This window comes from Panthera pardus, unplaced genomic scaffold (genome assembly GCF_024362965.1).
Source record: "Panthera pardus isolate Hobbes unplaced genomic scaffold, ASM2436296v1 HiC_scaffold_3, whole genome shotgun sequence".
NCBI lineage: Eukaryota > Metazoa > Chordata > Mammalia > Carnivora > Felidae > Panthera > Panthera pardus.
The window spans coordinates 42978005-42994076 of record NW_026526876.1 but is presented as its reverse complement, the minus strand read 5'-3'; the positions used below and the strand labels follow the sequence as shown (position 1 = coordinate 42994076).

The window sequence follows — 16072 nt, the reverse complement described above, 5'->3', positions numbered from 1 at the left end:
GCGTACAAAGCTAGGATCTATTAGGGATGTCAGAATATGAATCCACATCTATGTAGCACCCCTCATTCCCACACCTCCAGCCACCTGCTCCTTCTTCTGAGCAGGATAATTTTTTTCTGTCCTCTTGGAAGGAACAAATGGTCTGAGACACTGAATTGCAGAAATTGGTCCCCATCCCACTCCCCGAGGCTCCCCACGGCAGTTATTAGTTGAGGGCCTATCGTGTGCCAGAGACTATGCATTTGTTATGGCATTCATTCTCCCCACAACACTCAGAGGTGGAGATTATACTTTTACTTCACACATGAGGAGATTTAGGTTAAAAAACGCTTCGCACCGCGCAAGGTCATACACCCGCTAAGTGACAGATTTGAATCATCGAGCTCCTCACCAGAGTCCCCTTCTCTTACGCCCGAGATGCTGAGTTCCTTGGCCTGGGCTGCAGCCCACGCAGTGCCCACGTTTGGAGCTCTCCAGGTGAGTCTCATGGGCTGCCAGGGCTGGGAACCACTGCACTGCATCAGCCTTCCTACAAATCCGCAAATGGGGACTTGATTCCATCTTGCATCACAGATTCCTTTGGGGAGTCGGGGTAGCTGTGCATCTCCCCTACAGAAAAATAAATGTTTATATGCAAAAAGTTGCATACAATTTCAGGTAATTATGGAAATTTTAAGCTTCTTCATGGATCCCCCAAGAGTCATGAACTCAAATTAAGGTCAAGTCTGTAAATCCTTGCTTCCAATTACTTGGCCACACACGGGAGTGAGTTGGGAGACTTTAAGCAATTCATTTTCTCTCTACTGATTCAGAGTTGCTGGATCTGTAGTCCTGGAATATGTTCCCAGTTGATTCTTATACGTCCAACCAGAAGCAGTCTTTGGACTCGTTTTTGGGAACCAGTTCTCTAAATGATGCCCATTCAGTGGATCAGAATTCATTTCTGTCACCTCTAATGTTGGGGAAACTGCTTAATCACATGAACCCTCTATTTTCTCTTCTGTAAAACGGGAAAAACAATAGTCCCCACCTTGTAGAGTTGACATGGGATTACAATATTCCAGGTAAGTGTTTAGCACAATGTCTGGCACATAAGTGCTCAATAAATATTAATTTACCATTAATAAATTACTTATTATTATTTGTCATTGATGTAATTGATCTCTGTAAGTGGGCTCTTGGTGATAGGATTGGGAACAGAATCTAACTTCTAGCAGACTATCAACAAAAATACATGAAAGAAAGGAACAAATTCAAAGTTTATTAAGCATTGAGAATAACAGACAGATAAGGGTTCGGACTTAACAGCATAAACACCACCCATATCACGATGTACAATTAAACTGACCTCATGTGAACTTGTACCTGTTTAACAGATGCAACCTTTGTGGTGTTGCCAAAAGGATAATGGTTATGGTGGTTATGTTCGGGAAGGTTCTCCAAAATTAAAGATGTTATGATTTGACTTAAATATCCACACACATGTGCACACACACACACACACACACACACACTCACACTCCTCTACATACACTTGGCCCTCTGCACAATGTACTGACTTAATTGTCAAGTCTAATCCAATTGAGATCTAGGATAAGGCTTTGCTCATTTTTAAAATGCCATTATTAATTGTAGAGAAAACGAGGAGGAGACCTTGGCCTCCCCAGTGGGGCCCAGGAGCCCTCAGCAGGGAGCTGCACCCTGAGAGCAGAAGCTGTCTAGCACACTGTCCCCCATCGCCTGCAGCTTGCCGACCCCGGGGTTAAATCCCAGCGTCTGCGCTCCACACAGGCAAACAGGCCAAGCCAGCCTGGCTTGGGACAGCTCTGATGAACTCTGACAAAGTCTGAATTTTCTTAAAAGGAACACCAGGGGGAAATTAGATAAACTACCGGAAAAAAAGCAAGTATACCTCTGCATGTTGTTTTCCTCAGGGGTGGCTGGAGAAGAGGGGCTGCACTTAAAATTCTTTTAGGCTCAAGACCTTCTAAATGCACATTTAGAATTATTGTGTGTTCCCTCACAAAACCGGCGAGTCGGAAGGAACCCCTGGGTTCTCTAGCACAGCATCCTACCCACCCGAAGCCACATCCCATCTGCACGCTCCTGGAACAAACGGTCCTTCTGCTTCGAGGGATGACTTCCCCCAGGCCTGTCGTACTGGAAGATGAAAGGCCTGGCACAGTCTTGCCCACTGAGTGTTTTGAATGGTCAGAAGGTGGCCCCTTTCTCAAAAGGAGGACGTGATCTCTTCCCAGCCCTCCTATTCCCTACCTGCAGCCTCAAATTGCATGAGGCAGGACACGCTCATCAGGTTTTGCCCTTCTCTGCAAGTCTAAGTCCACAGAAATGACACCGCAACCCTGTCAGGAAAGCAGGCCGCTCATTCCAAATTGTGTCTAAATGATGTTGGCACGATAGGATTTGCATTCATTTTTAATGGCCAAGTAATTAATCTCCGAAAGATGCTTCTGATGAAAAGGTGGAAAAATGACAACAGGACTCTTTTAATAGCTGCGGTCCGCAGAACTCATCTGACCCTGCTTGATCTGAGTCCTTCCAAATCAGGCCACGGCTTCCTACGCCATCGAGCAGAACTGCCTTGTTTACTAGTTAACCGCCCTCGACAGAAAGCAAGTCCAGGAATGAGTGTTCATGTGTGTGTGGGGACAATGACCTACATATAAGGCACGGGTACAGACTCCAAAAGTTTTTCAATTTTAAGACGAGGTAGGTTTCTGAAACCTCTCCTGGCACACCCAAGAGTAAATTTTATTATGATCTTTTTATTTCTTCCACAGAGAAAATGTGTGACCCTCATTTGATACAGACAACCTCAGTCCAAGACCAGAGCTCAAATAAATACGGTTTTTTCAGCTACCATGTCATCCTGTGGTGAACCTGGATGGCCAATGGTGCAACACTTCTCCACTTACAGACATTGCTTGTTTCCGTTTCAGTCACTCCTGCCACTGAATACTTCTGCTGCCACTGGTCTCTCTACCTATAAAAAAGCTAACGCTGCGTCCACCTGCATCTCTTCCTGAATATTGCTTATTCAGTTCTGCTTACTTTGGCCAAAGGTCTTCTTTTCTTAGTTGCATACCTGAACAATGCATTTCGATTCTAATGCTTTCGCATTTCCCACCATAATCTGTAGCTCGGGACAAAAGGAATATCTAGTAGAAATAGCCTTCTAGTCAGATTTACGGAAACTATGACACTCGACAGAAGCACTGCTGGTGGATGGACAAGGGGACCACCAGGTCATTCAAGGATTAGATACTCTGGAGGCAGGAGACTAGAAAATCCCATTGATGAAAGGGTGTTTTAATCTAGCACAAAACGTATCTTTGCAATAACAGCAGAATCTCTTGACATTACACAACTTGGTGAAACAAAAGAACAATCACCTTTAAGGTCAAAACATCTACCAAATTATAAACAGTACATATAACACCGGTATCAACCTTATACTGCATAAGACACACGTGCCCACAGAGGGGAACAGAATTGTTTGGGGTGCTTGCAGTGATACTTCATTCCAGAAACTCGTAACTTTGAAGTGAACGTTTTCATGGCGATGCTTTTCCTAAAAAACACCATATCAGCCAATAAATATTTGACTAACATCCACTTTGTGCTTCTGGGTGACGTTAACTGACTTCTTTCTGAGACCTAATAGGGAACAGGAAAGCTCTTTATATATTTTAGAGCGGGATTCGTCACACCAAGCTTCGATACTGTCATAAAATTTTAATTTAAAGCAAAAAACATGCTGATGTATCAGTGATAGGCTTAAAATATTAAAGACTTCAAAAACCCCCAAGCGCTTCTTCTCTGTACAACACTGATGAATATATATCTTTGCTATATAATTTTAAAACATGGAATAGTTTTCCTCTTCTTTGCTATATATAATATATGTCTTCCAAAATACATTGTCAGTATTTATATCTGAAAAATACTGTACAAAAAAGAACTTCCTATAATTACTCTGTATAAACATTAAACAATTTAATAATCTCTCCTTTTGGTCTATAGTAAACATTTAAATTGATTGGATTAACCACAGTTTACGACAACACCATCCTCTTCTGAGATACACCAGTGTCTTTTACATTCATTTTTCAAAAGTCCTCTTTATAAGAGCACATACTTTCAAAAAAGCAAACGAAATAAGAAACGTAAGCTCCAGAATCATTAATTTATGAAGCATTCGAAAATGACACCACTAGGAAAAAGGGTCTTACAAAACATCAACTTATTAACTTAATTAACTGATTTTTAAAAACAGCAAGGTATAATTCACAAAAATATATATATTACCCAAAAACGGGGAAAACTGAATCTTAAGTAATTGTTTTGAATATCAAGAGGGATATGGAAAAAGGGAACTAGAAAAGTGGGGGTGGGGAGCAGAGAAAACAAAAGCAAACATATCAATGTCAAAAGCTGTTCCAAGATGCAATTTTTTTTTTTTTTTTTTTTTTTTTTTGGCTCCTATGCTGATAAATTAATCCCTCGTTCTTAGACCTGGCATTTCCCTCTGCTTCCCTGTCCTGGGGATATTCTGGGCATGCTCAAATGCATTACTGTAATTTTTGTTTTTTAAAAGACAGTGAAATTCTTAGGTAGGGAACATATCCTATGTCCACTAGTAATACTCAGGCAGCATGCTCTAGCGTACAATAGGATTATTGCTTTAGGTACAGACGGTGCAAAAACACACTCTGTGTTCTAGAATAGTACTCTTACTTACCTGGGGTTGGTAGAATTAAAAGGAAACTTAGTAGATAGCAGTAAGTAAATATGGGATCTAATAAATCTAAACAGCACTTGAAATTTGAAGACAATTATCACCAAAACTGAAAATATGAGGAAAGCAACCTATAACTGAAGAGAGAGAGAGAGAGCTGCAGTGTAGTGCTAAGTGATTTTTGCGCACCTTATTAGCATGGTAACTTACAGATTAAAGAGAAACAAGAGCTCGTAGTCTTGACAACTGAGATCTACTATTTCACCAGGGCCCTGCTTGGTGGAGCCCAGCAGAGGGTCCCGGAAGAGCAGGCAGGAGCCACCAGAGAGCGACGCGGGAAGGGGCAGGAGGGGGGTTGGAGGGAGGGGCAGGAGACCCCAGGAGGCGTCTCCGCAGTCCAGTAAAAACACGGCACCTTTCTTTTTCGGAACTGAAAGATGAGGAGAGGGCTACCTTAACATGGCAAGTGCAAAGGCACGCGCGCGCATCGCGGACCACACAGGAGCAGAAGCGCGCGCGGGCACACGCACACCAGAATGTGAGTCAGTTGTGTTTACGCCTCTGGTAAAGTGCTGATGTCAGAAAGGTTGGTTCGGGTGTGGTGCTATCAGGCGGGAAACACGCTGTCCATCTATTGGAAAGCCAGCCCGCAAGACTGCCATCCTACAGGGGCCCGTGCCTGGCCTCGTACTTGGCAAGTATGTTCTTGCATTTGCCCAGCTCCTTCCGCAAGTCAGCCACTTCCTGGCGCAGGGCCGAGTTCTCCTTCTCCAGGAAGGACGCCCGGATTGCGATCTGGTTCTCCTTCAGCCGCCTGGCGTCGCGGGAACGCTTGGCTGCCATGTTGTTCTTCCTGCGCCGGGCCCAGTACTTGTCATCCTGCTCATTAGTCACAGGGGGAAAGAAACAAGATATTAGATTTCAGCCGCGCGGAGGGGCCCGGGGTGGCGCCCAGGAACCAGGAACCAGGAACCAGGAACCCACGCGTCTCACCTCACATCTCCTTCCCTGACAGTCCGTTTGAGTCTGAGACCACTGCTCGGGCGCCATGGCTTCCCTCCCGCAGCGTGGACGCACCTGTCACAGAGTGTCCCTCCTTACTCTCTGCCCTGCAGAGGCCACACCAGGGGCCACACGAAAGCAAGTGGCTCACCTCACACCCTAAACTACATTCAGATCGCTCTGTTTTCTTTGCCGAATGTTTTAAGAACCCTTTTCTTCCATGGGCGCTCATAGGCTTGTTGGTAGAAGTCCATACGATATGGTTGCAAGGCGACTTGGCAGTATCTATCAACTATTTAAATGCACTACCAATGATGAAGCAACTCGTCTTCTAGGATCTGCCTCCACCCATCTGCATGCATGTGCACACAGACAGACACCCCAGGCACAGAATTCTCACTGCGGCATTGTCTCTAATAGAAAGAGATGGGGGAAAACTAATCAGTAGGAGATTTAATAACTACATGACGGTGGAGTCCTACAAAAGGATACTCTGCAGCTGTTACAAATAATGACCCAGCTGAACCAAAAAAGATGTTTATGATCTACCACTATGTGGGTGGAAATGGCAATTTGCTGATAAATATGTATGGCCTCATCCCACTTTGGTTAAAAAATCACAATATTGTATATTCATAGAAAGAGGCCCGGAAGGATTTATACCAAGCTATGAAAAGTGGTGCCTCTAGAAGGGGAATCGGAGGAGGGATGCCAAGGAGAGAAGTAGGATCTTTCACCTTTTCTTTCTGATGTATCCCTTGGTCATCAAAAACAGGAAGAAGAAAAAAAAAAAAAAACCCTCCACCTGCCACCGATCAGTATGCTCATATTTGGTGGCTACCATTTAAATGATTTACTCTAATTTCCTGTTTAACTGTTCTCTAGGCCTTAATTCACCTGGGTACTATTTAAATGTGGTCAGTGTGAAAGCAAGGTGTCCTCTCCCCCTCATCCTTGCCCCTCCCCCAAAGAAAGGAAAACCTTCCTAGGAAGACTAAGAAATGTGAATCTTCTTTTAGGTCTTACCAATTCATTTATGGAGCCACCTGGTGTGTTTTGCAAACCCCTCTTTCCAGCCACTTGCAATAGCAAATCCCTCCATCCTAGCAAGGCTAATACCTGCAGGTACCTGTCACCCAGAATAAGTGAGTTGAGGCCAGTTCTTTCCCTCCCCCAGGATTACAAGGGGCAGCTGGCATTAGAGGAAGTCACATGGCTTGGGACCATGGCTGCAAGGAAGGCCCAAGGTCAGCGGTGTATGCCCATACCTGTCCATTACCTTTGGCAAACATCTGCCCTGCACAAAGACAGAACGTGTGAGACAGAATGCCCGTGCAGGCTCCTTGTGTCAGCCACTCACAACCTGGTAATGTTATTTGTAAAGCACACCTAGCTTTCTACATGTTTCATAATAGTATCTACCAAAGTGAAAACAGATCTTCATAAGAGCTGGTACCAGCATCCTTCTTTCAGAGAAGAAGGCTGTCCTTTGAAGAATCCCTGGATAAGTCAGCTTGGGCAAGTGTGCTGTGGCCGTTGGTGGGATTTGTCGTTTGTGCTTGGGAAAGGGGACAAGGGGCTGAAGGAAGGGGGGAGAGGCCTGACCAGCTGGTTGGGGGGAACAGGTAGGAGCTCGCCCCAGGACTTCACAGGAGGTAGGAAGACCTGAAGGCATATTAACAACAGTGAAGGCTCCAGTTCTGATGGCAGCTGTTCGGTTACTTGGATAGAAGCCCCAATTCCACCACCCTTGGTAGTCTCGGTGAATCCACCACATTCAATGTTCCTTGGGCATATGGTTTCCAAGATCATGCAAAAGAGGGGCTAACTCAGGATGTATCAGTACCCAACATAGAGGAACGGGAGCACAGAGGTGAAGGAGTGCATAAGAATAAGCCCCTGGGAAATGGCAGAAGCTGGGGGAGTGGAGGGAAGGGAAGGGAAGGGGTGTACTGCCATAGGCCACGGACTTGGTGGCATATGACAGGGTATTATGGGCCAGGGGGTCACCAGCTGACCTCAGGGGGACAACCAACATTTCTGTCTCTTAGAGCTCTTCTCACTTGTAAGGTGCTTTCATTTCCCAGCCTCACCTATCCACACATGCAGGTGAGCCAGGAAAGGTATCGAGTGGGGACCATCTCAGGTGAGAGGGGAGCTAACAAGAGGAGAGGAGTGGAGCAGAGGATGCAGAAGGCAGGAATGAATGATGGAAGGAGGGGGACCAGAAAAACCAGCTTGCCTCCCTTTGTCACCAGGGCATGGTTGGGGGAGGGGGAAGCAGGATATTGAGTGCCGCTGACAACTCTGGCACCACATTCCTGTCCTCTTCTCTATTCCCAGGTGCAGGTGCCATCTGGCTAGCTGGTTGCCCCCACCCAGCAAGGGCCCACCCAGTCCTGCCCCATCGTCTTTCGGAAGGAAGGTCTCGTGTTTGACACCGCCTCCCCCAGTCAGCCCCCTCCTGAAAACCAGCGATTCCTTTCTCTTGCCAGACTCGAAGTTCCTTGAGAGTAGGAACACTATCAGTTCTGATTCACCTTGGTGTATCCCCAGGGCTTGGAACATACAAGCCTTTGAGATATCTCAGTCAAGTGAATGAATGGATAGTCAAAAGTATTAAGACATCAAGGTGATTAAACCGATTCTCAGCTGGGAATGCTGGTACTGCTTAATTCTCCTGGGGCACGCTAACCCAAAGGAACGGCTCAATAGAGGGGTTCAGGCAGCTGTGGGGAAGACCATTTATTGGCGGGGCTCTTTCACTCGTTTGGTTTGCTCGTCCAATGCTGGGGGCCACAAATATGTCACCCACCCCTAGCTCAGCCCTCTCTACTGGAAGGAAAAATATGTTACAGCTCTGCTTCTTGTTTCACATAAGATCATGGCCTGTGGCCTGAGGCTTCACTCACAACTGAAGAAATCCAAAGACACTTGGCAGGAGAATGTTCCTGCCAGCTACCCACCTGCCATGGGAAAAGGTCAGGCATGGCCATGACAGCAGTACTATGCATAATTCCAACACATACTGTTTTCACAGGGCCTCTTTGTTGCCAAGGTTACCTGGGTTATTGAGCTTGCTCTTTGCTTTGAACTTGTAAATCTGGAGACCTGTGAAGGTTTGGCTGGAAGTTTTATCTACTGCTTAGCATCATCCTTCTGAACTACCCTCTGTTCAAAAGGAAATCCATGCTGCATGGCTCCCCAGTTTAGCTGAAGAGGTGAGCTCGAAAATACACACAGGATTGGGTGGCTAAGATGAGGAAAAGCATCCAGTTGAAAGAAGATTCTCAATTTCCCAGGACCCCATGGCCCCTTCTTATCCTATCTTAGTCTTGACCATCAGTTCCCTGACTTGTTTAGATTTTTTTTTTTAAGTTTTATTTATTTAAGTAATCTCTACACCCAACGTGGGGCTCCAACTGATGACCCTGAGATCAAGAGTTGCACGCTCTTCCAACTGAGCCAGCCAGGCGCCCCTTGTTTAATTTTGTGGAGTGTTTACTATGAACTTTACTCTTTTGATTCTTAGGGTGACAGCTACTGGTTTGTCACCCAAGAGACCCTGCTGTAGCCCTTGTCAAGGCCAACATGCTGCAGTGACCTTTCTGGAAACTAGAAGATTTCCACTAACTAGCAGTGTTCACCTCACTTAACCCTTCTATTTCTCCATTTCTTCAACTGCAAAACAGCAACTGTGGTCTAACGAACCTCCGAGGTCCCTTTCAGCCCTGACATCTGATGAGTCTGCTACACTCAAGGTAATCTCAAGTATGTAGTCAACAGAAGTGATTTCAATCTGCAGGGTACCTTTTCCTCCAGTGGTCTTTCTAGATGGCAAAAATAGGTAAGAGGTCGAAATTGGTTCCAGGACAACATTCCAAACTCCCATGTTCCCAGCTGACAAGTGACTTTCCATCTGTACCACAGTTAGTTTTGAGAAATGGGGGTCAGAAGTTAGAAAAAGGCTAATTATGCCTGGTGTCAACGCCTCCAACATATACAATCAAATCTCTATTGTCCCTATGATTGGAAGGAAGCATAAACACAAGAAATTCTAAGCCATGGCTAATTAAAATTGTTCTATTTTGGCATTAGTGGACATGGCAAAATTTTGGAAAGAATTCTCATTAATTATCATTAAATGTGTCAGATTAATTTTGATTCTAGTTGTATCAGACCTCATAAGGTAAATCTATTTTCCTTTATAAATCATGTGTCCCCTCAACACAGCTGAAAAGAAACAACTTGGAATGAACCTTTTGCTGAGATATTCAAGTGACCGTTATTTAAGATACAGAGTAAACACTGCATATCAACAACATCAGGGAACCCACCAGCTTCCTTGAGAATATCCCACCCAGGTCCTCTGAGGGTGGCAACATGGAGAGAGGTCTTAGCTCTAGCTGTTGTTCCCTGTGGACTATCGGGAAAAGGCAGCATTGGTTATCAACAAGTTCCCCGAGGGAAGGTAAGCCTTGGAGAACTATTGGCCCAGATGTCCTCTGCAGATAATTTCCTTTCTCTTTCCAACCCTGAAAGATTTTGGGTTTGGGTTGATTTTATGGGGCTTTCAGAGCATTCCCTGCAGATAGCAGCAGGTTTGTTTCCTTCATGGGTTGTAAATCACGCCAACATTTTTACTGCTTCTTCTTTCTGTGCTATATCAAGACATGAAAGGCATATTTCAGAAGATACCCAGGGAGAAAGCAACTTGCCCACAGTCACATGCCAAGAAACGGGATCAGAAATCACAAGTCTGTGGTTCACCAGCTTGTGTGATCTTCCTAGAGGTCACCCTTTTAGTCTGCCTCTTGATCCCACCCTCTGTTTGCCCAAAGCCTGATGACCAGTTCCAATTTACCTTCAGATCATCAGGGATGAAGACTTTACGCGCTTTCTTAATCATGGGCTGTGGCTTCAGTTCTTCCTCAGAGAACTTGCGTTTGCGAGGGTCAAACATTTCCTGGCCAGGGATGCTGGAGAGGGCAAGATCTGCCGGGTCTGGCTCGTAACCCACAGGGACCTGGATGGTGTCAGGATCAATGGGACTCGGTGTATTGCGGTTTGCTGGCAACAGCTGACCTGGAACAAGGCAGGAGCTTCAATTCAGGAACACTACCAGCGCCCCAGACAACTCCCTGGTGATACTTCGGGATAAGTGGCGAAAGTCTTCAACTTGCTTACATATGACTAACACTGTTCATTTTATTCATCCTCACTATGTTACTGAGAACACAGCAGGTTGAGTATGCCTTTACTCATGTCAGATCAGGCAAAAACAAAGACCCACACACGTCTGCAAACTAAATTTTAAAGATATGGGGCGCCTGGGTGGTTCAGTGAGTTAAGTGTCCGACTTGAGCTCAGGTCATGATCTCACAGTTCCTGAGTTCTAGATGCACACCAGGCTCTCTGCTGTCAGCTCGGAGCCTGCTTCGGATCCTCTGTCCCCCTCTCTCTCCTGCTTCGGATCCTCTGTCCCCCTCTCTCTCCTGCTTCGGATCCTCTGTCCCCCTCTCTCTCCTGCTTCAGATCCTCTGTCCCCCTCTCTCTGCCTCTACCCCACTCTCTCAAAAATAAACATTTAAAAAATTTTTCATGCATTCATTCTTTCCAAAAACACGTTCGTGGAGCACCAGCTATGTGCCAGGTACTCTGATTTTTACCTTTCTCATGTTTTCCAGGCAAGTCAAGGAATCAGACCCATCACTAGTCAGTTAGGATATAGTGAAGGTGCTGAGATAGAAGTAAACATCACGTGCTTCCAGAGTGTGGGGGACAGTATATAACACAAAGGAGGTTAGGGACAATTCCTAGAGGTGACACTTGGTGTAACTGCATCTTGAGACAAACAGTAATTAGCAAAAAAAGGTAATCTAGGGACAAATACAAGCCAGAGGGCTGCCTTTTTGAGGGGCACAGGTGGTCTTGGGTAGCTGTAGCCCTGACTCAGAGCACAAGATGAAGTGGAGAGAGACATAAATGCAACAGATATGGTCAGGAGGGTGGGCAGTGGGGATGTTATAAAAGGCCCTGAATGTCACTGAAGGATTCTGAGCTCCAAAGTGACAAGCAGAGCTGAAATCTGCAAAGAAGATTCAGGCAGCGTGAGGAATGGACCAAAGGATAGATGGCTGGAGAGGGGAGCTCGGCTTCCAGGATGCTATGATGACCCACATGTGCATCTGTGTTGACAGTGGAGACAATGGGAAGAGGGTAGGTTCAAGAAGCATTTCACAAATCAGAAAAGATGCAACAGAGGGGACCTGACTTCCACTTGAGGGTTCTGCAACCACTGAAACGCACAAACATCCCCAGAACAACAGGCTTACTGTACTTTGGAATGTGTCTTACTGGTGAAAGTGAACTTAATGACAGACTGCGATGTTTACGTGGGCAGCTCTGAATCTTCATTTCTAATTTCATCTGAATTTTACAATTGCCCCTTTCACACCCAGAGAATAAAGGAAAGGATACTGCCCGGCTGTATTTGGCACACCGCCCCCCCGCCCCTCCTTCCTCACTGCCAATGGTTGGACAACGTGTGAAATCTCCTTTGGGCTTCATTAAAACCCACCCCAGGTTGAAGCACGAAGCCATGGGCTCCCATTCTAGCTGAACTATTAAGCCATGCTCATCTGTTTTCTGGAAAGGCCTGGTGGGGAGCCTACAAAATGAATGTTCTGGGTGACCTTTTAGGTCCTCACTCTGCCTGGAGCTCTCTTTGTATCCTGCTTGCCAAAGAGGAAGAGATGGGCCCCCGAGGCATTGGCGGAGGACAGAGATGTCTCATTAGCCAGCCTGCCGCTCAGCTACAGCTTCTAGAGACTGCTGAGTTCGGTATTGGATGGTGTCAAGCTAGATTTGATCTTGTGCCTCTTGACATCGCCTCAGAAAATGAGCCATATCTGAGTCAAATGGGGATTTTATTTTCCCTTTAGAAATTCTCTTTGAACCAGATAACAAAGCTACCCCAATGCCCTATCACTACCAGCACCACTGCACCAGCACCTCCCCCACAACACACACACGCACACACATGCGCGCGCACACACACATGCACACTCATAGGTGTGTACACCCTCTCCTACCCTCTGGAAGCATCTCGTGATTAGTATTTCCCAAACCTAATTGCTGCAAGTTTTCACGTTCTTCTTGAGGACTTTGGAATTCTGTTAATTATTCTATATTGCAATGTTCTCCTTTATTGCTTCATAAATGTTAAGCTTTACATGCACGCGTGCGAGCGCGCACGCGCACACGCACAGACACACACACACACACACACACACACACACACACACACACACACCTCTCCTCTACCGGACAACACGGTCTTTCATGTTTTATCTACTTTATCCCCACCCCTCCTGACCAGGGTACCTACTTCAGAGCTCGGCTTCTACCAAGTGTATTCCTCATGTAACGGTGGCCCACTGGGACGCTGGGCTCTGAAATTCATTCGTGGACATTCTAGCAACAACATAGGCCGAACCTTAGTTGGGCATTCTTTCTCCCCAGCCCTTTCTGCAATGGAAGTAGGTCATGCCTCCCTGCAGAATGCAGAAAACCTACTGGACAGTAGATGAGCTCAACGGCTTCCCCAGCGTCAAACAGCACATGGCAATGGACCCGAGTGAACCTGAGAAATACATCCAAATCCTCTTTCTCCCCAGAGACACCCTTGTGTTTACCTACACTTTCTACTGAGTCAACTCTGCTGGACTCATTTTTCCCCCTTTCGTTCCAAAATGTCAACAGTTGGGTAATGGAAAGGAGGACCTTTATTATTGTGTCCTACCTTTGCAGATTTTCAAATATTTTACATAAGAATTTTCAACCTAAGAATGTATCATTCCATACATTTTTTAAATTACCAAGGATGTTCATTGTAAAACTATAACAAATGCACAAGTGCGTCAAGAAGTGCTCCTCTCCCCTGCCTCCAATCCATCTTGCTATTTTTCCCAGAGGTGACTGCCCTTAACTGCTTGGTGAAAACCTTAGTTTTTACACATATGATTTAACTCAGTAGGATGATACTACCCACATATCTTAAATTACTTTTTCAACATACCATACACAATTTCCCATGTTCTTTTTAATTATTTACTTACTTAAGTTTATTTACTTTGAGAGAGAGAGAGAGAGGGAATGCATGAGTAGGAGAGGGGCAGAAAGAGAGGAAGAGGGGGAGAGAGAATCCCAAGCAGGCTCTGCACTGATAGTGTGGAGCCTGGCACAGGGCTTGAACCCGCAAACCGAGATCATAACCTGAGCTGAAGTTGGACGTGAACCGACTGAGCCACCCAGGCGCCCCTACTTTGTTCTTTTTAAAGGGTTTATAGGGGCGCCTGGGTAGCTCAGTCGGTTAAGCGTCTGACTTCAGCTCAGGTCACGATCTCGCGGTCCGTGAGTTCAAGCTCTGCGTCGGGCTCTGGGCTGATGGCTCAGAGCCTGGAGCCTGCTTCCGATTCGGTGTCTCCCTCTCTCTCTGCCCCTCCCCCGTTCATGCTGTGTCTCTCTCTGTCTCAAAAATAAATAAACGTTAAAAAAATTTTAAAAAAATAAATAAATAAAGGGTTTATAGTCTACCTACTCATTCCCAACTGATGGATTTTTAGGTGTGTATTTTTGTAGAAAAGATTTCTAGAAGTGGGACTGCTCATCCAAAGGGATGTACATTTTATATTTATAAATGTGCTGCTAAACTGTCATTATCTATTTACACTTGTACCAACATTTATGAGTGCATTTCCACACAATTAAATACTAATTGTTAAAATGCTGTCAATTTGAGGGACGCAAATATCACTGTTGTTCTAATTTCCATTGCCATCACTACTAGTGAGACTGAACATCTCACATATTTATTATTTATTTCTTCTGCTAAACACCACCTCTTCCTTCCTGTCATTTGCCCCCTATGAAATGGATTTTGTTGCTTACTCATTTATAAGGACTCTTTATAGACTGGATGTCATCCTTTCATCTGATTTATCTATAGAAAATAGTTTCTCCATGACTACTGTTTTCTAACTTTGCATATGGAGTTTTTCACTACTGACAAGATCTTACATGGTAATGTAGTAGTATTTTTTTTAGTTTGTTTATTTTTGAGAGAGACAGAGACATAGAGAGAGAGAATCCCAAGCAGGCTCCACCACTAGCACAGAGCCTGATGCGGGGCTCAAACTCATGAAACCATGAGATCATGACCTGAGCCAAAACCGAGAATCAGATGCCTAACGATCTGAGCCACCCAGGCATCCCTATAATGTAGTAATATCTTGAAATCTTCTCATTTATGGCTTCTTACTTCCATACCCACCCCCAAGTTATATTATATATGCATACATATCTATCTACCTATATATCTCTGTGTATTTATTTTTTTAAGTTTATTTATTCTGAAAAAGAGAGCGCACATGAGTGGGGGAGGGGCAGGAAGAGAGGGAGAAAGAGAGAATCCCAAGCAGGCTCTGCACTGTCAGTGTATAGCCCATCATGGGGCTCAAATTCATGAAACATGAGGTCATGACCTAAGCCCAAACCAAGAGCTTAACCGATTGAGCCACTCAGGCACCCCAACATGCATATGTATTTGTAGATGTATATTACTCTGTATTTTTCTTTAATACAACTATAATGGATTTATGTTTTCAGAATTGTGAGTCACCTGGAATTTAATTTTGTATACAGTATAAGCAGGGGTTTTACTTAATGTTTTCCAAATGTCTTAATATAATGATATCAGTAAAGCTGGATATTCGATATATCAAGTTTTACACCCCTTATTGTTCTCTTTAGAAAATTTTCTTTGGATGGGCATTGAGGAGGGCCCTTGTTGGGATGAGCACTGGATGTTGTATGTAAGCAATGAATCATGGGAATCTACCCCCAAAACCAAAAGCACACTGTATACACTGTATGTTAGCTAACTTACATATATATACAAATATTTTTTTCTTTTATATATTTATATATATATATATTTTTTATATATTATATATGTATATATATATATATATAAAAGAAAATTTTCTTTGGTATTCTTACAGTCTTCAGGATGAATTCTAGAATCCACCTATTAAGTTATATTTAGAGATTTTGAATGAAAACTACATGAAAGCTATGAGTTCAGCTGGGGACAAGTGAGGTCTTTAAAATATTTACTATACCCCTAGCATAACTTTCCTTTTTTTTTTTTTTTTTTTTTTGGTCTTTTTCTTATATCCAGCAGTTAAGGCTTATAGCATTCTTCATTTTAACTATTCACGTTTATTGCTAGGTACATCCCTTAAATGT

General features: G+C 44.5%; 1 protein-coding gene across 2 annotated transcripts in view; it reads right to left on the bottom strand.

Moving 5' to 3' along the window:
* Positions 1 to 1240: 1240 nt before the first annotated feature.
* The window catches only part of HLF (HLF transcription factor, PAR bZIP family member), a 54217-nt gene continuing 39385 nt past the window's right edge, over positions 1241 to 16072 (bottom strand). Inside the window, exons 3-4 of one of the 2 annotated variants that reach the window (XM_019415703.2) lie at positions 10626 to 10846; positions 1241 to 5641 (exon numbers count right to left, since the gene is read on the bottom strand). In XM_019415703.2, the coding sequence (XP_019271248.1) occupies positions 5423 to 5641; positions 10626 to 10846 (440 nt within the window). In that variant the 3' untranslated portion in view covers positions 1241 to 5422. The remainder of the gene's footprint in view (positions 5642 to 10625; positions 10847 to 16072) is intronic. The other variant, XM_019415704.2, reaches the window with a different exon arrangement.